At 37.4% G+C, this 17454-nt stretch overlaps 3 protein-coding genes across 4 annotated transcripts; 1 reads left to right on the top strand and 2 right to left on the bottom strand.

Moving 5' to 3' along the window:
- Positions 1–500: 500 nt before the first annotated feature.
- Positions 501–7093, bottom strand: tatdn1 (TatD DNase domain containing 1). 2 transcript variants are annotated; one of them, XM_081612442.1, is made up of 12 exons: positions 7002–7093; positions 3718–3783; positions 3242–3291; positions 3052–3115; positions 2762–2905; positions 2589–2631; positions 2082–2167; positions 1944–1984; positions 1595–1671; positions 1195–1265; positions 777–903; positions 501–676 (listed from the first exon to the last, which is right to left on the bottom strand). In XM_081612442.1, exons 2-12 carry the CDS (start codon positions 3755–3757, stop codon positions 574–576), a joined length of 846 nt encoding a protein of 281 aa, XP_081468568.1. In that variant the 5' UTR covers positions 3758–3783; positions 7002–7093; the 3' UTR covers positions 501–573. The 2 variants fall into 2 exon arrangements, with proteins under 2 accessions (XP_081468568.1, XP_008420872.2); XM_008422650.3 differs by lacking the exon at positions 7002–7093 and adding an exon at positions 4276–4353.
- Positions 4554–7403, top strand: ndufb9 (NADH:ubiquinone oxidoreductase subunit B9). The gene is made up of 4 exons (XM_008422649.3): positions 4554–4710; positions 5479–5671; positions 6075–6188; positions 7018–7403. Exons 1-4 carry the CDS (start codon positions 4622–4624, stop codon positions 7147–7149), a joined length of 528 nt encoding a protein of 175 aa, XP_008420871.1. The 5' UTR covers positions 4554–4621; the 3' UTR covers positions 7150–7403.
- A 195-nt stretch (positions 7404–7598) lies between these two features.
- LOC103472810 (angiopoietin-2-like) lies at positions 7599–15837 on the bottom strand. Its single transcript, XM_008422651.3, has 6 exons — positions 14562–15837; positions 10707–10941; positions 9740–9874; positions 9323–9539; positions 8977–9172; positions 7599–8241 (listed from the first exon to the last, which is right to left on the bottom strand). Exons 1-6 carry the CDS (start codon positions 15165–15167, stop codon positions 8098–8100), a joined length of 1533 nt encoding a protein of 510 aa, XP_008420873.2. The 5' UTR covers positions 15168–15837; the 3' UTR covers positions 7599–8097.
- Between the last annotated feature and the right edge of the window lie 1617 nt (positions 15838–17454).

Genomic DNA, 17454 nt, shown 5'->3' on the forward strand with positions numbered 1-17454 from the left:
TTAGATGTTCTTGAAGACGAACAGCCAACATTTCTGATAAATTATTTTTTTCAAAGAAATGTAGTTGCTATATATATATATATATTTTTAGATATGGTATGTATGCTCACATTTGAAGTCACATTTAAAGCTAACACTTGAAATAAGATTGAAAAATTTTATTTGGACTTAATTTGAACAGCAAGACACGGGCGCCTATAGAAAGCTTTGTAAAAGGTCCACCAACAAACTGTATGTGGTAGACCAGGCAGCAGAATTTAAAGTTTGATTAAGAATGCTGCTATACTAAACATGAAATTCCCCTCTGTTAAGGCAAACGTTTTTGTTATTATTTGAGAATGGTATGATAAAACAGATGCACTGTTGAAAACAAAAAGAGCATAGAAATAAATAAATGTTGCCCCTATCTGCTGTACAGCAATATGCAGAAAGGAACCAGTTTTTAGTTGGTGCCACAGGAATACTAAGACATAGCAAAAGATTTCACTTTGGAGAATGGCAATGTTTAACCCATACATTTATTCAGGCACAAAATATGCATGCATTTATGCACATCTCTATGTGTATTTATCATCAGCTAGAGCTGAAAAACACTTTAATGGTGTTGCTGTATATTGTGTTGGCTAACTCCACTGGATCCTCTTCTCTTGCAGCTGCCATCACCTCTAAAACTTGTCTGAAAAAAACAAACATTTAAAGACTTGATAAGTATAGAGCTCATTCAATGAATTTTACAAACAAGGTAACTTTTGTTACTCATCCATAGAGATACTCACATGATATGACAGGGCTCATTTCGGTCTTTCAGGCAGTGGCCTGCTTCCCATTTCTTCTTTGTGGGAAATGTTGTTTTAACATATTTGGAGCCAGCGTGAGTGTTCTTCACACCACACCATGGAGCATCTGAAAGGAAAACAAAGTTACAATCCAGATGCAATACTACTAATATGCAGGTTTAATATCCAAGATTCCAGTCCTAGTGTGCATTTTCTCTGTGTGAAAATATTTCATTTATGTATTTTATGAAAATGAAAAAGCAAAGTAACTTGTACTTCTGTACACAACACATCTTTCAAATTTTGGAAACTCAGCAGGGTGGTAATGTTGGATATGATGGCAACATATAAGATATCCAGGATTCAGTCATCTTCTGACAAGACGAAAACAACTATAGATATACAACTGTTTACTCACCAGTTTCAATCATGAGTCGCTCAGTGGGAATAGCCTTCATGGCTTCCATATTAGCCTCTGTTTTCAAAGAGCTGAGAAAATGTAATATTGTTAATTAAAGAACTGAATCTGATAAGCAGCAGCCTTGTTTGTACTATGCTCCTACAAGACTAAGCCAACATACCAGATTTTTTACATATATTATTTACAGAAAAAAATATCTATTTTTACAAATTTGGAAACTGGTTAAAATGCCCAATAATTTAAAACAACTTAACTTGCTCTCTTTACTTATATTATATATTATATTATCTGTTTAAATATAAGGATCCATCTAAATTAAATCTTAGAGTTTAATTCACAAAGTCAAGTTTATAACTTTTGCAGTCACACCAAGCATCCTGTTAGAAAATCTTCTCACCATCCATTTATTCCAATATAAAGATCCAGGTCAATGATTGCTGCAGCATCCTCGGCTGTCCCATCAAATGAGTGGACCTGAAGGAGAACATTTGAAACATCTGATTCTACATAGCTTATGTACCCGTCAGATTTTCTAGTTTTACAGAAATGTTTTGGAAAGAAACTTTTCACAAAAAAATGTGCCTTTTACACATTTCTTTTGAAGGCTTTGACATAAAAGTGTGATTCCACAGCACAATAAAATTCAAAACAAAAAGTGTATTAATGATGACTGCTTCCAAATACAAAATTTAAAAAATTACACCGAAAAGTGGATTATATTAAACAGCAATCAAAACTTTTCTCACCACTCCTCCAACACATCTGTCTCGATTTCTCTTCATGATATCTAACAAAAAAAATCAATATATAAAAAATAGAGAGAGTTATTGACAGCATTAAAATCAATACTTGGCATGAAGCGCTTAACTACTCCATAAAACTACCAATGAATTCCTGATGGGAGTTTCTGCAGTGGAGGAACATCGGCAACTTGGTCTCTTCTGCCAAGTCAAACTGCTTCTCAAAGTATCTGCAAACAGAACCTTAAGTAAATGAATGCAACAAATGACAGTGCACAAAGAACCAGTATGATTGATTTATTTATGGAAACTGGACTAAATATTCATGTATTTAAATATCTATTTGCAACTAGCGCTGACTTGCTGGTTATATGTTTACATCAAGCAAATGACAAACAACCTAGGTAGAATCTGAAGTTTAAAAGATGCACACTTTTCTTTTGTAAATATTGAGCAGAATATTTCTTCAGAATAAAATGCAACTAATTCTGAAGAATCTGTATATTTTTCTCAAGTTACTATAACAGATGTGGCTGAATTAAGTCCCAGTTATAGATATGAAACTAGATGACAAGTGAGTGTTTTGTCCAGACACTAAAATTGTTAAATTAATACCAATGTATCTTGCAATGATAACATAAAAAAACCTACTTAAGTTGAGTCTCTTTTGGGCAAAATTCCAATCTGTCAAAATCTGAAACGAGAAAAAATAAATAAAATAAATCACCACTTCCCTGGATCTGAAAGTAACAGCAAAACAATTGGAATAACAGAAAACGTCTCAGGGGAAGAAACATGTTAGATGAGTTATCATTTAGACTCACCTAGCCCACACTCTCCAATGGCCACCACTTTTCCTCTGTGAGCTGTTGCCAGCTCCTTCAGCCCAGAGAAATACTGTGATTCTCCATTCTGCTCAAACTCACTGCAGCGAGTGGGATGGCAACCAACTGTGCAGTAAAATTCACCTGCAATAAAAGGGGAGCTAAAATTGGTCTGGTTCTATTCTGGAGGAATGAGGGCTATGGACAGATGTGATGGATTTTTCTGTATGTATGAACAGGGCTCTGTTTTCTAACATTATACCAAAAATGTTCTGCTCTTTTGCTGTTACCTCGCGTCTCAGCCAGTTTGACAGCTTCCTTGCTGTCTTCAAGGTTCCCCCCTGTGATCATAAACTGAAACACAGGAACAGGTTCACAAGCCCAAAAGGACATAATGCATGAGACCAAAAATGTCTGCTATTATGTAGCGCCAATTGCACTCATTTCCTCCTCCATGAGACTTGTCAATATGTAACATACCTTTTCAACACCAATTCCAAGAGCTCTGCCGATGATATGATCAAAGTCATCTGTCAGAAAAATTGGCAAAGTTTAAGCTGATCTAGACACTTCACATGTTAAATTAGGGCTGCACCAAACCAGGAAAACATATGTGACAGCGGTGGTGAATGTCATGATGTCAACATGACTTACTGTAAACACACAAAAACTTGAATAAAAAGTGTTGATGTTAATGAGCATTGGGTTCCCTGTAAACATAGATGCCACACTGTAAGTAGTCTTGATGAAGAACACCTAAACAAAACCTGTCAAACAACATGAAATAGACTAAAGGACTTACATAAATTAGCCAAAAACAACTTGACAGTAGAATTATAGTTTTGGAGTGACCTAGTCAAAGTCTGAGTTGAGATGCTGTGAGGTGGTCCAACTTATTTTCCTACTCATCGATGGTCTGCAAGTGTATCTAACTAAGACAGTGGAGAATGACTCACCGTCATGTTTTTGCTTCCCCCTGTAGAGTCCTCTGAACATGGGATCAGTCAGGTTCACACCAATATCTAGACATGAAAAGGGTGGAAATTAGTCATTATTTAACATTCAGAGTTGTGATAAGGTTCATTCTCGTGAGATATATTCGGCTCATCAACGTGTTTTTGCGGTGTGGTAATCTAAAAATCAAGGGAATTTTGCGTGAACTCAAAGTTGTGTGGACACTAGAAATGCAAAAGGGCAGTAGATGGATTTTCTCTGATGCACTGTCATATGCAACGATTGCTTAATTTAAAGCATCATCGCTTTATCAAGAGTAACATAAACAGTTGGTTGGATTAACTTAGTGTAGGCACTGAATATTTAAAATTTAGTGTTCGTATTATTAAACTCAATCACAGAAGCTTCAGCTCTACGTACAGCAAAAGAGGTAAACTGCGTTAAACCAACACTAAACCTGGCTGGTTTAGTGTTGGTTTAAGATCGACTCAAGGAAGCACAATGAGTCGATCACTTTTATCTACGTTTTTTTTTATTTACCAAAAACATAAATGTCTCACCAATGAATTTACACTGTGCCATGGTTGTAATAGTTCTGTAAAGAGCTACACACGCAGCCCTCACCATTCCCATAATGTCGCTTTACCGTAATAACGAACGCAGAAATAAACTACATTTCTGAAGCACCTGGCTAGCAAGTTCTAGTATCTTATTCAAATGACACAGACTAATTTAAAATGCACACATACGGATGCACTCTTCCAACACCTTTGATTAAAGGATGATTACGTATTTAAGACAAATGTGTGCGCAGTATTTTGGCATTTACGGTAATGACGTCGAAAGGCCGCAAAATCCCAGAATCCAACGCGCTGCTCTGTGGGAAGGTGACAGCGGACGGCGAAAATGGCGTCTGCTTATCTTACTCACCAGCAGAAAGTGATGAGACTTTACAAGAAGTCTTTAAGGCACCTCGAATCATGGTGTGTATTTAGGTAAGAGCAGCGTTTTTTTCATTTATCTGGTTAACTAAATGATGTGGTTCAAGTGTTTTGGTGAGGGCAGTTGTTCTTGCTTCTTGCTAAGCTAACAGTGAAGCTAGATTAGCTATTGCTGTTAGCGCCCCAGGTCATTCATTGACATGTCATCCAAGACATTGTGTTGTTTTAATTGCTGCCACATATACAGGAATATCACCCAGTATTTGCAGCTTCGTCGCTGGGTTGTTTTAAGCTCTATTTTAAAGGACTTTTAAGGAACTTACTTGGTGTTCGCTAGCATCCATTAGCGTCTACTGTTATTATTTATGCAGAAGCCAGATCTCAAGCTCTGAATGATTAAACGTTGTTCTAACCCCGCCGTAGGTTTATATAGGTTTCAATTTTGCATCTATTTTCAATAATTTTCAACTTTGCATCTATTTTTTTCTGTAAAACGTCTTTATTTTCAGGTATGAGGTGAAATGATTAGATGCATGTTTTTTTGTTTGTATTTGGTTGGTACTTGGCAAATCAGTGTTATAATTTCATTTAAAAAGCACAAACGCAGTAGTTGGTTATCACAAGACATATCAGATTTGTTTTATATTTATACTAAGTCATGATAATATAGTTTTACTTTGAAGTTTTTATAGGCCAGCCAAACTGTATCTTTACTTTCTTGTTGTAACTGTCATCCAGGTCCTTTATGTTTGCAAGTCATACTCGATATTATTTGTGTAAAGTGTAAACATTTAAGCTTTGCATGATGTTTTTCTGTCACAGAGACAAATACCGCTTCTATGCCTGCATTCTGCGGGCTCGCTTTGACGAGAACAAGAATGAGAAAGACATGGTGAAGGCCACTATGATGCTAAAGGCAGGCGAGGAGGAGTTCTGGACCAACCAGCATCCCCAGCCTTACATCTTCCCTGACTCTCCTGGAGGAACCTCCTATGAAAGATATGAGTGCTACAAGGTCAGATGGGACCAAACCAGGAGTAGTGTGAATAATGCTGTTTCGTTGTCGCTTGAGTTTTCTTTTTTTTGTCTCTCTCTTTTTTTGTTTTTTTTTGGACATGGTAGAAACGTTTGGAACGTTTTTTTATTTACCCGACTCTTCAGTATGATACTGATTCTTTGCAATAAGTCCACAGAACCCTGCTTCCAACCAATGGAGACCATCTTTTTATAGGTTTACCCTGTGTTTCTGTAGCTAACTATTGACATGCCGTGATTATGCAGCTGAATTGTAGATAGTTTGTAGAAGTGTCTTGGTTTATTTTAAATACTATTATTGCAGGTAAAATATACCTTTACAGGGTAGGCAGTCCAAATTTGATGTATTGGTGAATGATTTAAGATGAAGTTTGTGTTTGTAGGTCCCAGAATGGGTGCTGGACCACTGGCACCCCTCAGAGAAGGCCATGTACCCTGACTACTTCTCCAAGAGGGAGCAGTGGAAGAAGCTCAGAACGCAGAGCTGGGACAGAGAGGTAAGCAGGGCTTACATTCCTTTTTTCACTTATATTAGTCATTTTTAGGAAGTATATCTTGACATAAGAAGTTTAATAAAAACCAGTGCAGTCCTAATCTATTTATGATGTGTATTTGAGTCTGAAAATTGTGTGTTTTCCCTTAAAATGGGACTCTTTTAATGTACATTTCATGGGTGTCTTTTATTTTGATGTAAAGTGTTTTTTCAAATGCATTTTTTTCTTCCTGTCTACATGACTTTAGCACATTGAACTAATTAGGCATTAATGCATCCACAAGATGACATCAAAGTTTAATGCTAAAAATGAAGTAACAAAACCCTAGACTTTCATAAAAAGTAGACGTGCATCTCATTTATAAGGTTGATGTAAAAATGCCACTTTTTTACATTGCTATATCGCTTTACACACATTATGCTTGTGCATCAATTAATAGAATGAGTACATTGGTTAGGTTTCAGGTAAGCAGCTGTAATGTATTAAGAGACTTTTACAGTTTAATGTAGAAAACTAATCAATTATATTAAGGTCTGTTTCTTCGAAATATTTCAACAGCTAGCAAATAACTTCTATTTAAAATTGAGTAAATGTCTCAGGAGCATGCTTATTTTACTTTGTAGGATACATTTGTTTTGAGAAAATATTTTTGCTTTAATCTAGTTTACCAGATTAAACATTAAAACTAAATTAAACATTAATTTTAGAAGGATTCTAAAGAGTAAAGGTAAACATATTTAATTGTCTCACATGACATGGAAAATAATATGGGAGAAACAAAACCGATGCCCGATAAAAGTATGAGTCAGTTTTTGCCTTCGTCTGCCTCCAGGTTGCTCAGCTGGAAACCGAAACTTCAGCTGGTGGCCCCAAGTCCGAGGTTCTGCCTCCTGCCCGCAAAGAGGGTGACCTCCCCCCTCTGTGGTGGCAGTTCGTCACCCGCCCACGGGAGCGTCCCACATAAGCACCTCACCTCTCCTGAGATTAGTCAGTCTGGCTATCTGAGGGAAAACCTGCCCAAACACACAGTGACAACACCAAGACTGACTGACCTCCTGGTACAATCTGTCTGAAGAGTCATGCCTGAAGGAGTTCACCTTTACAGGCTGCACCGCTAAGTTAACAACCTGTCTGAATTCACAGTTGATGACTCTGAAAAGTTCTGTAGATGTTCCAATTAATACCTGTAATTAATAAAGAAATGTATGATCTGTTTTATGTATTTGTCTGATTATACAACTAAAGGCATGCCGTTGAGTTGGCTACAGTAAGTTCAGCGTTGGTGCTTAAGGAAAATGAGACAAGTTGATAAATTGGAAAAAAAGAAACTTAAATATTTTAATTGAACTGTTTAAACTTAAGTTATTCAGTATGAAAGGGTTGGTGTATGGCAGTTGTGTATTTCAAGCATCATGCACAGAAATTCTTGAATTTATTCAACAGAAGCCAAAATGTATCTGCTAAGCTTAAACTTTACACCCTACCTCAATAATAAAAAAAACTTAATGTACATTACAAATACATAACTGTTATGTGTCTGATCTGTTCATTAAGCTGCAGCCAGAAGTTGGGTAACAAAACGTATAAATTCATAATCTAAATCTTGGCAGTTATTGTTTAAGCACTGAAAGCCACTGTAATTAAATAATTCTGGTTATTGGCATGGAAATTAAACAGGTAAGCATCTCTCCATAAAACCAACATGGGTCATTCAGAAAACCCGTCTCTACAAAATCAAACCTCTTGGTAAATCTTAAGATTATATACTTAATTAATTTAGAACTGTAAATTTAAAGAAATTAAGTGAAAATCAAGCATGCTAAGGGATTACTTTTTTAGCAGTAACAATATATTGGCAGTGTCAGTACATTTGGCAGTTTTCTTAAAAACCAGCAATGAAAATGCCCTGTCACTATGGCGACAGACGACTGAAACTTCGCGGCCGAATCATCATGGTGACCCCCTTCAGAGAGTAGAAGTCTGAATCCTTCCAGGAAAACCAGACGATGCCATCTGGCCCCAGCAAGTTGTGAGCCCTCAAAGAGTACCGGCCACCCTAAAGGAGACAATACATTTTATTCACATTCATGATTATTTATATACCCTGAATAGTAAAAAAAAAAATAACTTTTTTGAGAAAACCGTTATGTCTCAACATTTTCCCACCTCTGATGGAATACATACAATTTATCTTGTGAAACTCATCTAAAAAACATGTCAGGGTAAATGTGTAAAGTTAAGTTACAATATGAATATGATGGCTGCATGAATGTGAACATTTTTAAACTAATGTTTTGTTGAAACACCTTTTGATGAAATTTAAGCATTCAGGTTTTTGCCAGGAATCTGTCAGCATACTACATCTAGACTTGGCAATATTGGTCCACTCCACCTTGTAAAAGATTTCCAATGGAGACCTTTCATCCTCAAATTTTCTGATGGATTTAGTTCTCCGACTGTTTTGTTTTCATGTGCAGTATGATTTTGCATTAAAGATAACTTTATAAGCGAAAAATTACAGGTAAATCAGGTCATACCAAATTTACATCAATTTTAGAGAAATACCCAGTTTTTGTAGTGTCACTGTCCTCCATATCCTCTCCTAAAGTTGAAAACTCTCACGAGTGTCTCATGGTACATCCATTCTTGTGAAGTGTTTTTTGTTTTGTTTTGTTTTCTTCACCTGACTGATACCTTTAAACAGTCTGGTGCTTTTAATTTTCTGTAACATCTTTCAGAGCTATGGCATCATCTGTCTTATAGCAGAGTTAAGTGTTGGTCTGGTAGATACCTTGTAGTAAACTCCATTGAGGTTGGTGTAGAAACATTGGTGGAACCACCAGCCGGCGTGACTGATCTCGGCACAGATGTTCCCCGTGTCTGGTGTGCTGAAGCCGTGTTGGTCGTGATACCAGCCGAAGGAATCCTCCACTGTTCCACTGAAACCAGAAACATGAAGGCGATACTGGTTTTCTTCATCGTCTATCCTGTAGAAAGAGGACAAGTAGCCAACATTTTAACCCATTTAATGCTATTTATCCTCTAATGGATGACACTGAGCAAAATGCCTCAACACATCACCAGTCCTGCAACTTTAAGGCTTTATTTTTGTTTTTGTTTACAGTCTCTGTCTGCACCTGAAAGACTGATACAGGGCGTGCCTGTGGGCGTGGCTCCAGTCCTGCATGTCAATGCGGAGGCTGTAGTGACCCTGGTTGGTCAGCAGGTGAACATGATGGTTGCCCAGCCAGTGTTCTCCTTGTGCTTCACCGAAACCATCTCGGTATTCGGCCCAGCCACGGTTGAAACTGACTGAGCCGTCACGCCTGCGCTGAAATACAGTCCAGCCTCCACCTGGTACACACATGTAAATACATGAGAACTACACACACCACACTTTAGAGATTCAGTGCAGAGCTGTGTGCAAACAGGAGGGCTGTTTATTTTTATCAACATTTTCCATCTTAAAGAAAAAACAACAACATTAGATTGTTAGATGAAAAAATGCACAGTTTTGTCTTTATAAGTTCCCTTATAGTTTATGGGTTTCTTACCATCTGTCTCCATGTCACAGTAAACAGGAAAAGTGGTGCCCGGTGACATGACAATGGTGTAAACTCCTGAACGACGTACACCATTGTGATACAGAGATGTACAGTCTGATGGACAGAAGGACAGATACTGTCCACCTGAGGGAGACAGAGACCAAGAAACACACTGTCTAAAAAAAAAACTGAGCAGCACACAATGCCTTGCAAAAGCTTCAAACTTTTCACATCTTGTCATTTAAAGAGCACAAAATTCTGACTGTTTTACTGAAGTTTTATGTGACCAACTTAAAGTAGAGTTTATATGTGAATTGGAACACAACGAATTTTCAATTTTTAAGTTCTTCTACACTCAGACACTCCACAACTCTACAAGTCTTTGTAGAAGAACAGAATTGAGAAAATTGCTTAAAGAAGCTGAAATACGTTTTCTGGTTGTAATGTGATGAAATGTGAAAAGTTAAGGTGGAGGAATATATTTGCTAAAGTAGATAAAGAGAATGATTTTTTCACTTTTTCTGAGTGACTTTAAGGGTTACAAATGTATTATAAAAACTTACATCCACTTTTTTCTAATAACTTCTGATCTGAAACTTACTCTGAGTAACAAGACACTTCCTGGTCTAGTAAAGTTTGTATATTCCAGTGCATAAATACAACTGCAATTGATTGAAAGTTTCAAGTCCAAATCATAAAATTAAAACCTTGAAATACCTTGAGCTTGCATTGGATAATTTCCAAAAACTGAATATTTGCAGCATTCAGAATTAAAATCATGGAAAAAAAGAAAAGGGTCCAACAAAATATTAAACTTGGAGTTTGTTCAATAGCTAAGTTTTTCTTACACAGTAAAGCAAGGGTTAAGTCTACTTTTGGGAAAATTGTAACAGGTAGGTCTGTATGTTATATAAAAATTTTTTTGTGAAACAATAAAGTTGCATGCAGCTCCCAACTCACCACAATGCATGTGTACCTTGTGCCAGTGTGTTTCTCATGCTGAGAGGCGGCGTGGCCTTGATCACATTGATTGTGCAGCTGCTGCTGCGGCTCATGTGCTGCACGGTGGCTGACAGGTTGCGAAGCTGCGCCTGCAGCTCATACAGCAGCGCTGCATGCACTTGGAGCAGCGTGTCGGCCTCTGCGTGGCGCAGCTCCAAGAAATGCAAGCGATGGCCCACGGTTGAGTTCAGTCTGACGCTGTCTTCACCCTGTGGGCAGAAAAACGCTGCGTGGGTCATATATAGACTCAGGTTACAACACTGCAACGCTGTTTATACACATGGATAAGCCAAAATTTAGATTTTCAAACATTTTCATTCAGCCCAAAAGTTTGGGAATGAGATCACAAAAGATCAACAAACATTAAGACAAATGAGTGTCATTAAAGAAATATCAAATTTTATATAAATTTTATTAAACAATTGCCATTAAAAGTATTTTACCCTACTCTGGAGTCAATGGAAAGATGCTTATTGCCATAACAGCCATGAAGCCAGAGGTGGCTGATAAAAATGGCTCTTTTTACTCAAAGTCTTAGATTCTCTGTGTATTCTTTTTTTCTTTCTTGTTTCTTTGAATTTTTTTCTTTTTAAAACTTTTGTTGAACACCATTGGTATAGAATGCTGTCCTTCAAACAACAAGAGAACAGTTTTGAATTTACAGTGTTATTAAAGGTTTAATGTATAAGATGTACCATATTGATAGTGCATTAAAATGTGTACGTCCTTATTTTTTCATTTTTGTCCCTTTAGTTCAAAACCTTTTTATGCAGTGTCACTGAATTGACTTTAAATGATCTCTAAATTAAAATAGAAAAGAAAACACTATTTTTATTTGTATGCAAATATTCTGAATATTGAATTTTATTCAGTAAATGGCTCTATCTCTCAGTTATTGCGACAAATTTCTCATGTATTATTTTATCGGGATCTGACATAGTAAAATGAAATTAAAAGTTGTTGAATCACAAAACAGGGCTGCACAGTGGCACAGTTGGTAGAGCTGTTTCCTTGCAGCAAGAAGGTTCTGGGTTCGATTCCCGGCCTGGGGTCTTTCTGCATGGAGTTTGCATGTTCTCCCTGTGCATGCGTGGGTTTTCTCCGGGTACTCCGGTTTCCTCCCACAGTACAAAAACATGACCGTCAGGTTAATTGGCCTCTCTAAATTCTCCGTAGGTGTGAGTGTGTGTGTGCATGGTTGTGTGTCCTGTGTGTCTCTGTGTTGCCCTGCGACAGACTGGCGACCTGTCCAGGGTGACCCCACCTCTCGCCCGGCACGTTAGCTGGAGATGGGCACCAGCACCCCTCCCGACCCCACTGAGGGACAAGGGTGTAAGAAAATTGATGGATGGATGGATGAATCACAAAACTTTACTTGCATTCTCCAGACTTGGAAACTTGACGCAGACAATTAGGAGCGTATGGACAGTACAGCCGGAAAGGATCCTCTAAGTGTCAGGCAGACTCTTAAGGATATAAGTGCCCTGACCAAAAGGTCTCCAGATAATCCTGTTAGCATTCAGGGTTAAGGAGGACTTAAAGGGTGTGAAGACAGGGAGATGAAGTTAGACAGGAAGATAAACAAAAGGACTAGATAAGCAAAGACAGCAAAAGAAAGATGCTGTGTTGTGCATATTTTTACATATTTTGACAAAAGTAACAAATATGAATTTGTTTCTACTAATCCGTACTTCCTAATTTACCTTCCTTTCCCTATGTTCACCCATATATTGGATGTTTGGATAAATAGGAGTTGAAATTCCTGTTCAGAGACAACAAGATGTAAGAACATCTTGTTGTTACATCCAAGGAAGTCCAAGGAAAATATTTTCCTTGGACTCTTGTGCATACTTCAGTTCAACTTTAGAGTGTTCATTTAAGTCGTGTTTACTGTAGATTATCCTCCTCTTGAATCATCTAACCTCACATTAGCTATCTCTGTTATCTCCTTACCTCTTGCCGTAACATTTCAGCAGAAAGAAATATTTGAAATTGTCACACCTGCAGAAGACATTCCATAGAAAAGGTTGTTTGGATTGTTTTCCCCCCAAAAACATTTTGCTAGAATATTTGCTAAATCTTTGCCAGAAAATCTAAATACTGTATAACTATTAGGACGTACACAGCAAGACTTGAGGCAGAAAAATCATCACTTTAGAGAGATACATACTGCTTTACAGCTAAAAGATTCATATAGAATAATATTAATCATAAATTTATATGATATTTATACATATGTGTAGGTGTGGTTGAATACTAACATAACCTCAACTGAGGCATAAATTTGTCATTAACTTGAAGCTTTGATGCATTTGCTTAAACTGAGGTTTTTCCAGGCTGAAGTAATCATACAAAATACAACTTTAACATTTTTTAAAAAAGGAATCTGAATTTGCCATGGACTATGTGTGGTTGTCAGGAATGTTGCCTTGCAGTAAGAAGCTCCTTAGTAAGGGTTTTGTACCATCTGGGTACAAAACCCTAGATGGTACAAAACCCTCTGAAGGGTTTTGTATGAATAATATGACTGTCATTCATATCTTTGAATAACAGTCATTCAAAAATATGACTGTTAAGTTAATTTGGCCTCTCAAAATTTGCATGAATCCAAAGTGTGTTTGTACATCATTGTATTTCCTACATGTCTCCGTGATACCCTGTGTTGGCATAACAACCTGTCTAAGATGTACTCAAAAATAACCACTGGAGATCTGGACCAGTCCCATGTCCCTGCAAAAAAATGTGTATGGAAAAAGGATGGGTGTGCTTACAGGGTCACACTGTGGAGTTTTATTATATTAGACACATGGGCAGATGCCCAGGGAAGCATTGGAGGGGATTAGGAGGGAGAATGTGTGCATAAGCAGAAGATCTGAAGTAAAAATAAACTTTTGGTTGAAACTTGAACAGATTTTTCACACTTTTCTTCATGTGCAGTATAGAGAGTTGGCGCCCCCTGCTGGCTGCTCTGAATATTGACATTGTATGTGCTTTAGATGATTACATGGCAGGTCTTGATGCTCATGTCCAATTTTTGGGATTTTTTTTATTGTGTGTTTGTTCATTCCACTGAATGACGCAGCCACAATCAGGACTCTATGTAAAACATTTACCAGCCCAAAGCACGAAGGCACCATACAGCAGCCCACTGTTTATGGAAGTAGCCAGTGATCCCTCCGTCTATGGATAAACTTTAAAGTTATCCAGCAATGGAGCCGACAATATTGTTACCAGACAAAGGAAGCTAAGAAAACCAAAAGAATAATTAATAGTAAGGGCCTTTTGTGGAACGTTGACTGCAATTTCTGTAGAGAAGTCTTTTTGGAGATATTTGATCAATGTGAGCAGCTGTTCCTTTGGATGAACTGGATGGTGTCAATATTGGAGCAAATTGTTATTTTTTTGGTTGATCCAGTGCCCAGTTTTTCATGGATAATTTTCTGAACATCCTAAGCCAAATTTATTTTCATCTAGAGGTTTAGGTTGTCTTCCAGAACCTGACAAAGAGGCAAAACATTGTAAATGTATATGAGAATATGAAAGAGTATAAAAATTGTTTCAAAATATTTCCCTAGCTTGTATAAATTCTGTTTTAAAAATGATTTAAACTAGTGGTGAGACTGGTTTGGTCATCATATTGCATCCTTTATCAAGACGGACAGTAGCCTCCCTTGGCCTAGTTCCATTCTGTCAACAAAGCTACTGGCTGTGATACATCTAGAAGGTTGGCGTCATGTTTGGTACCCAAAACCTTTATTTTGTTTTTGGAATCTCTTCTACTTGGAATCAGCTATGAGTACACAAAAATTGCGAGTTTCGTTAAGTTTACCTGCATCTCCAGGGCCTTGACTCGATGCCGGTGGTTCCTCACCTCCTCCTGCAGCTCAGACATTGTCTCCCTCAGCTCCTCAAGCTGCTGCTTTCTGTTTTGGTTCTCTTGAAGCCAGAATGAAATCTCATCTGTGCAGCGAAACATGTCCGGGCAACGTTTTTCTGGCGTTCCCACACGAGGCAGAGTCGCCATCAGGCGACACTGTCCATTAGGCATCAGCTGGCTGCTGTACTCTCCACAGTGTGTCTGGTTCAAAGTTTGGTTGGTGCCACTGTCCACACCACCTGCACTGTCGATCTGTATGACTGCTGGGGCATCAGGATTCAGGTCAGAAAACGCTTCTAGGATCGAGGCAGAAGGGTGCCAGTCAGCATCCTCATAGGTGCCCTGGTTTATGTCAGGTACGTTCCAGTTCGACTCCATCTGCATGTCAGGTACATCTCTTGGTTTCCGGGTGTTCTTGTCCAAAATATTTTCCTTGGACTCTTGTGCATCCTTCAGTTCAACTTTAGAGTGTTCATTTAAGTCCACAAAATCAGTACAGGCATAACGGAAACACCAGCCAGAGAGTAAAAATGTCCACAGCACTGGTTCGAACTTCATATTGAAAACTTAGCGAGTTGCCCTCTCTGGCTGCTGTTGACTTTAATCCATTGTAAATCCAATTCACCAGTGTAATCAGTTCCAGGATAAACATCAGCAGACAACATTGTAGCAGCAGAATGACGTCTGGTGTGGTTCCACATTCAGAAGCTGGTAATCTTTACCTGGAGCTGATAAAATTCTCATGATATTTACTAAATCTTTTTGGACGGACTGTGGCTGAAAATTATTTTCAAAAACAGATGAAGAAAAAGATTCTACTGTCTATGCTCAGCAATGTCCTGACTGTAAGAAGTCTGTAAAAACAACAAAAAACAATCCATTGCTCTCTGTTTGCTGCCTCAGACATGACTTTGCCAATGTGTTTGTGGAATCAAGAAGTTTCAGGCCTTATTTTATGCTCTATATTGTCATTGTTGCAAATTATGGTCACGTTTAGGTTTAATGCAATTAAAATGCAGTTTTTAGGTTAGTCAACCCTGTGATTAAAAGGTAACTTCCCAAAGACAGATCTAATTAATGCAGTTCTCTGTCAGATGCATCACTATAAATATTTAATTTCAAAGGAAAAAATCTGAAAAGGGGAAATTAGCTTTGAAAAGGACGGTCCTACCTGTGGCCATGTCTCAGTCCTGAATTCAACTCAGTTGAACAGCACCTATACAGCTACACCGTAAGACCGTGTGTGTGCATGTGTGGGTGTGTGTGGGTGTGTTCAGCACCGGGTATGACATCTTATCCTGATAATCTGATAAGAAGATTGGAAGCCGTTTCCCTTAAAGGTAATAAATTACAAGGAGGATCAGAGTAACCTGACTACAAATTAGACTAAATACATTACAGGAGATAAAGAACCAAAGAAATTCTACACATGTAGTCTGTATTCTCATAAAATAATTTTATTGCTAAATGTTATTATGTTTTGTTTTTATTTTAGTGTTGTCCTCCACATAGGCTTGCATATTTGCTAACTTTGAGTATTCAGTTTCCCATTACTGTTTTAATGTAATGGGATTTAACTGGATGCTTTGTAGGAACTTAATTTATAAATGACAACAACAACTTAATGATGTGCACAGATGTTCTTCACAATGGGAAAGACAAGAGAACATGCCATTTAAGTAAGGCAGTCATGTGTAGCTGTTCTTAAGCCAAGAAATATCTACTGGAAAAACTCCACCTCAAAAGCAAAATGTGAAAAGTTTAAAATAGCTAGAATTTCAAGCAGCTTGGAACCTCGAAAAACCAAGAGCAGGACGGGCTGCCAATGACTGTGAAGGATGCTATCTTATTTATTTATCAATTGTGTGATTGAGTGTCCATGCTGTTAAGTAGACCTGGAGGTCCTTCTAAATGTAATAGTCCCACAATTCTGTGTTGAAATTCATAATTTTATTTCCATTTGAACATACACAACGTTCACTGTAATATGTTTAATTATTGTCTCAACTTTTCCGATGTCCTTTTTTTATAACTGAAACATTTATTTGTTAGGTTATCAAACTTGCACAACAAATCCTATTTTACGCTATTATTTTCTGTAATTTTGAGATTTAAAACATATTTTTGAACTTAATTGAACATGACTACAATTATTAAAAAGCAAATAATGAAAGCTGACGCAAATTGATGTCTGTATTCCCTCCCTGAACATGGTGCCCCGTATATGAACTGAACTAAGTGGGGGCTCAAGGTCAAAGCTGCACTAATGGGTTTATATTTAACTGCCTGCCTCCTGAAGAAGCTTGTGTTGCTCCATTAGAGAAAGAAAAACAACCCTGCAACCTTTTAATGACTTCTGAATTGAAGTTAAGCTTTATATTTCTGTCAACTAAAGTGTCTTGTTGTGCAAAACAAAAAGTATTGGACTTTTAATGTACCTGAACATTGAAGCAAATGAATGTGGTAATATTGGCAGTAAAAAATTACCTTTTTTTTCTGTCACAGCTTTATATTTTCAACTTTGGGAGTGTCATTGATACAGCTGATGATACAACAAATGACCAATTTTCATCTTCAATAAAACAGGTGCAAATGGAGATAGTCCTTAGATTCTTTACCAGCCTTGATCAAAATGGTAAACAGGACGACCAACACTTTTCAATACGTTCAAATTTGCCATTTTGTAAATTTTAAATGCATTGAATAATAAATGTGTTCCTAAAGAGCAACAGATGTCAAGATAAATTAGAACTTCATTGTGTCTGAAATATCTGTAACACACCAATGAAAATGATTGCAATTTAAAAATACTTTTTAATTCAGAACATTAATATTTACATAATAT

Source organism: Poecilia reticulata, chromosome 11 (assembly GCF_904066995.2).
Source record: "Poecilia reticulata chromosome 11, P_reticulata-male-v2, whole genome shotgun sequence".
Classification (NCBI taxonomy): domain Eukaryota; kingdom Metazoa; phylum Chordata; class Actinopteri; order Cyprinodontiformes; family Poeciliidae; genus Poecilia; species Poecilia reticulata.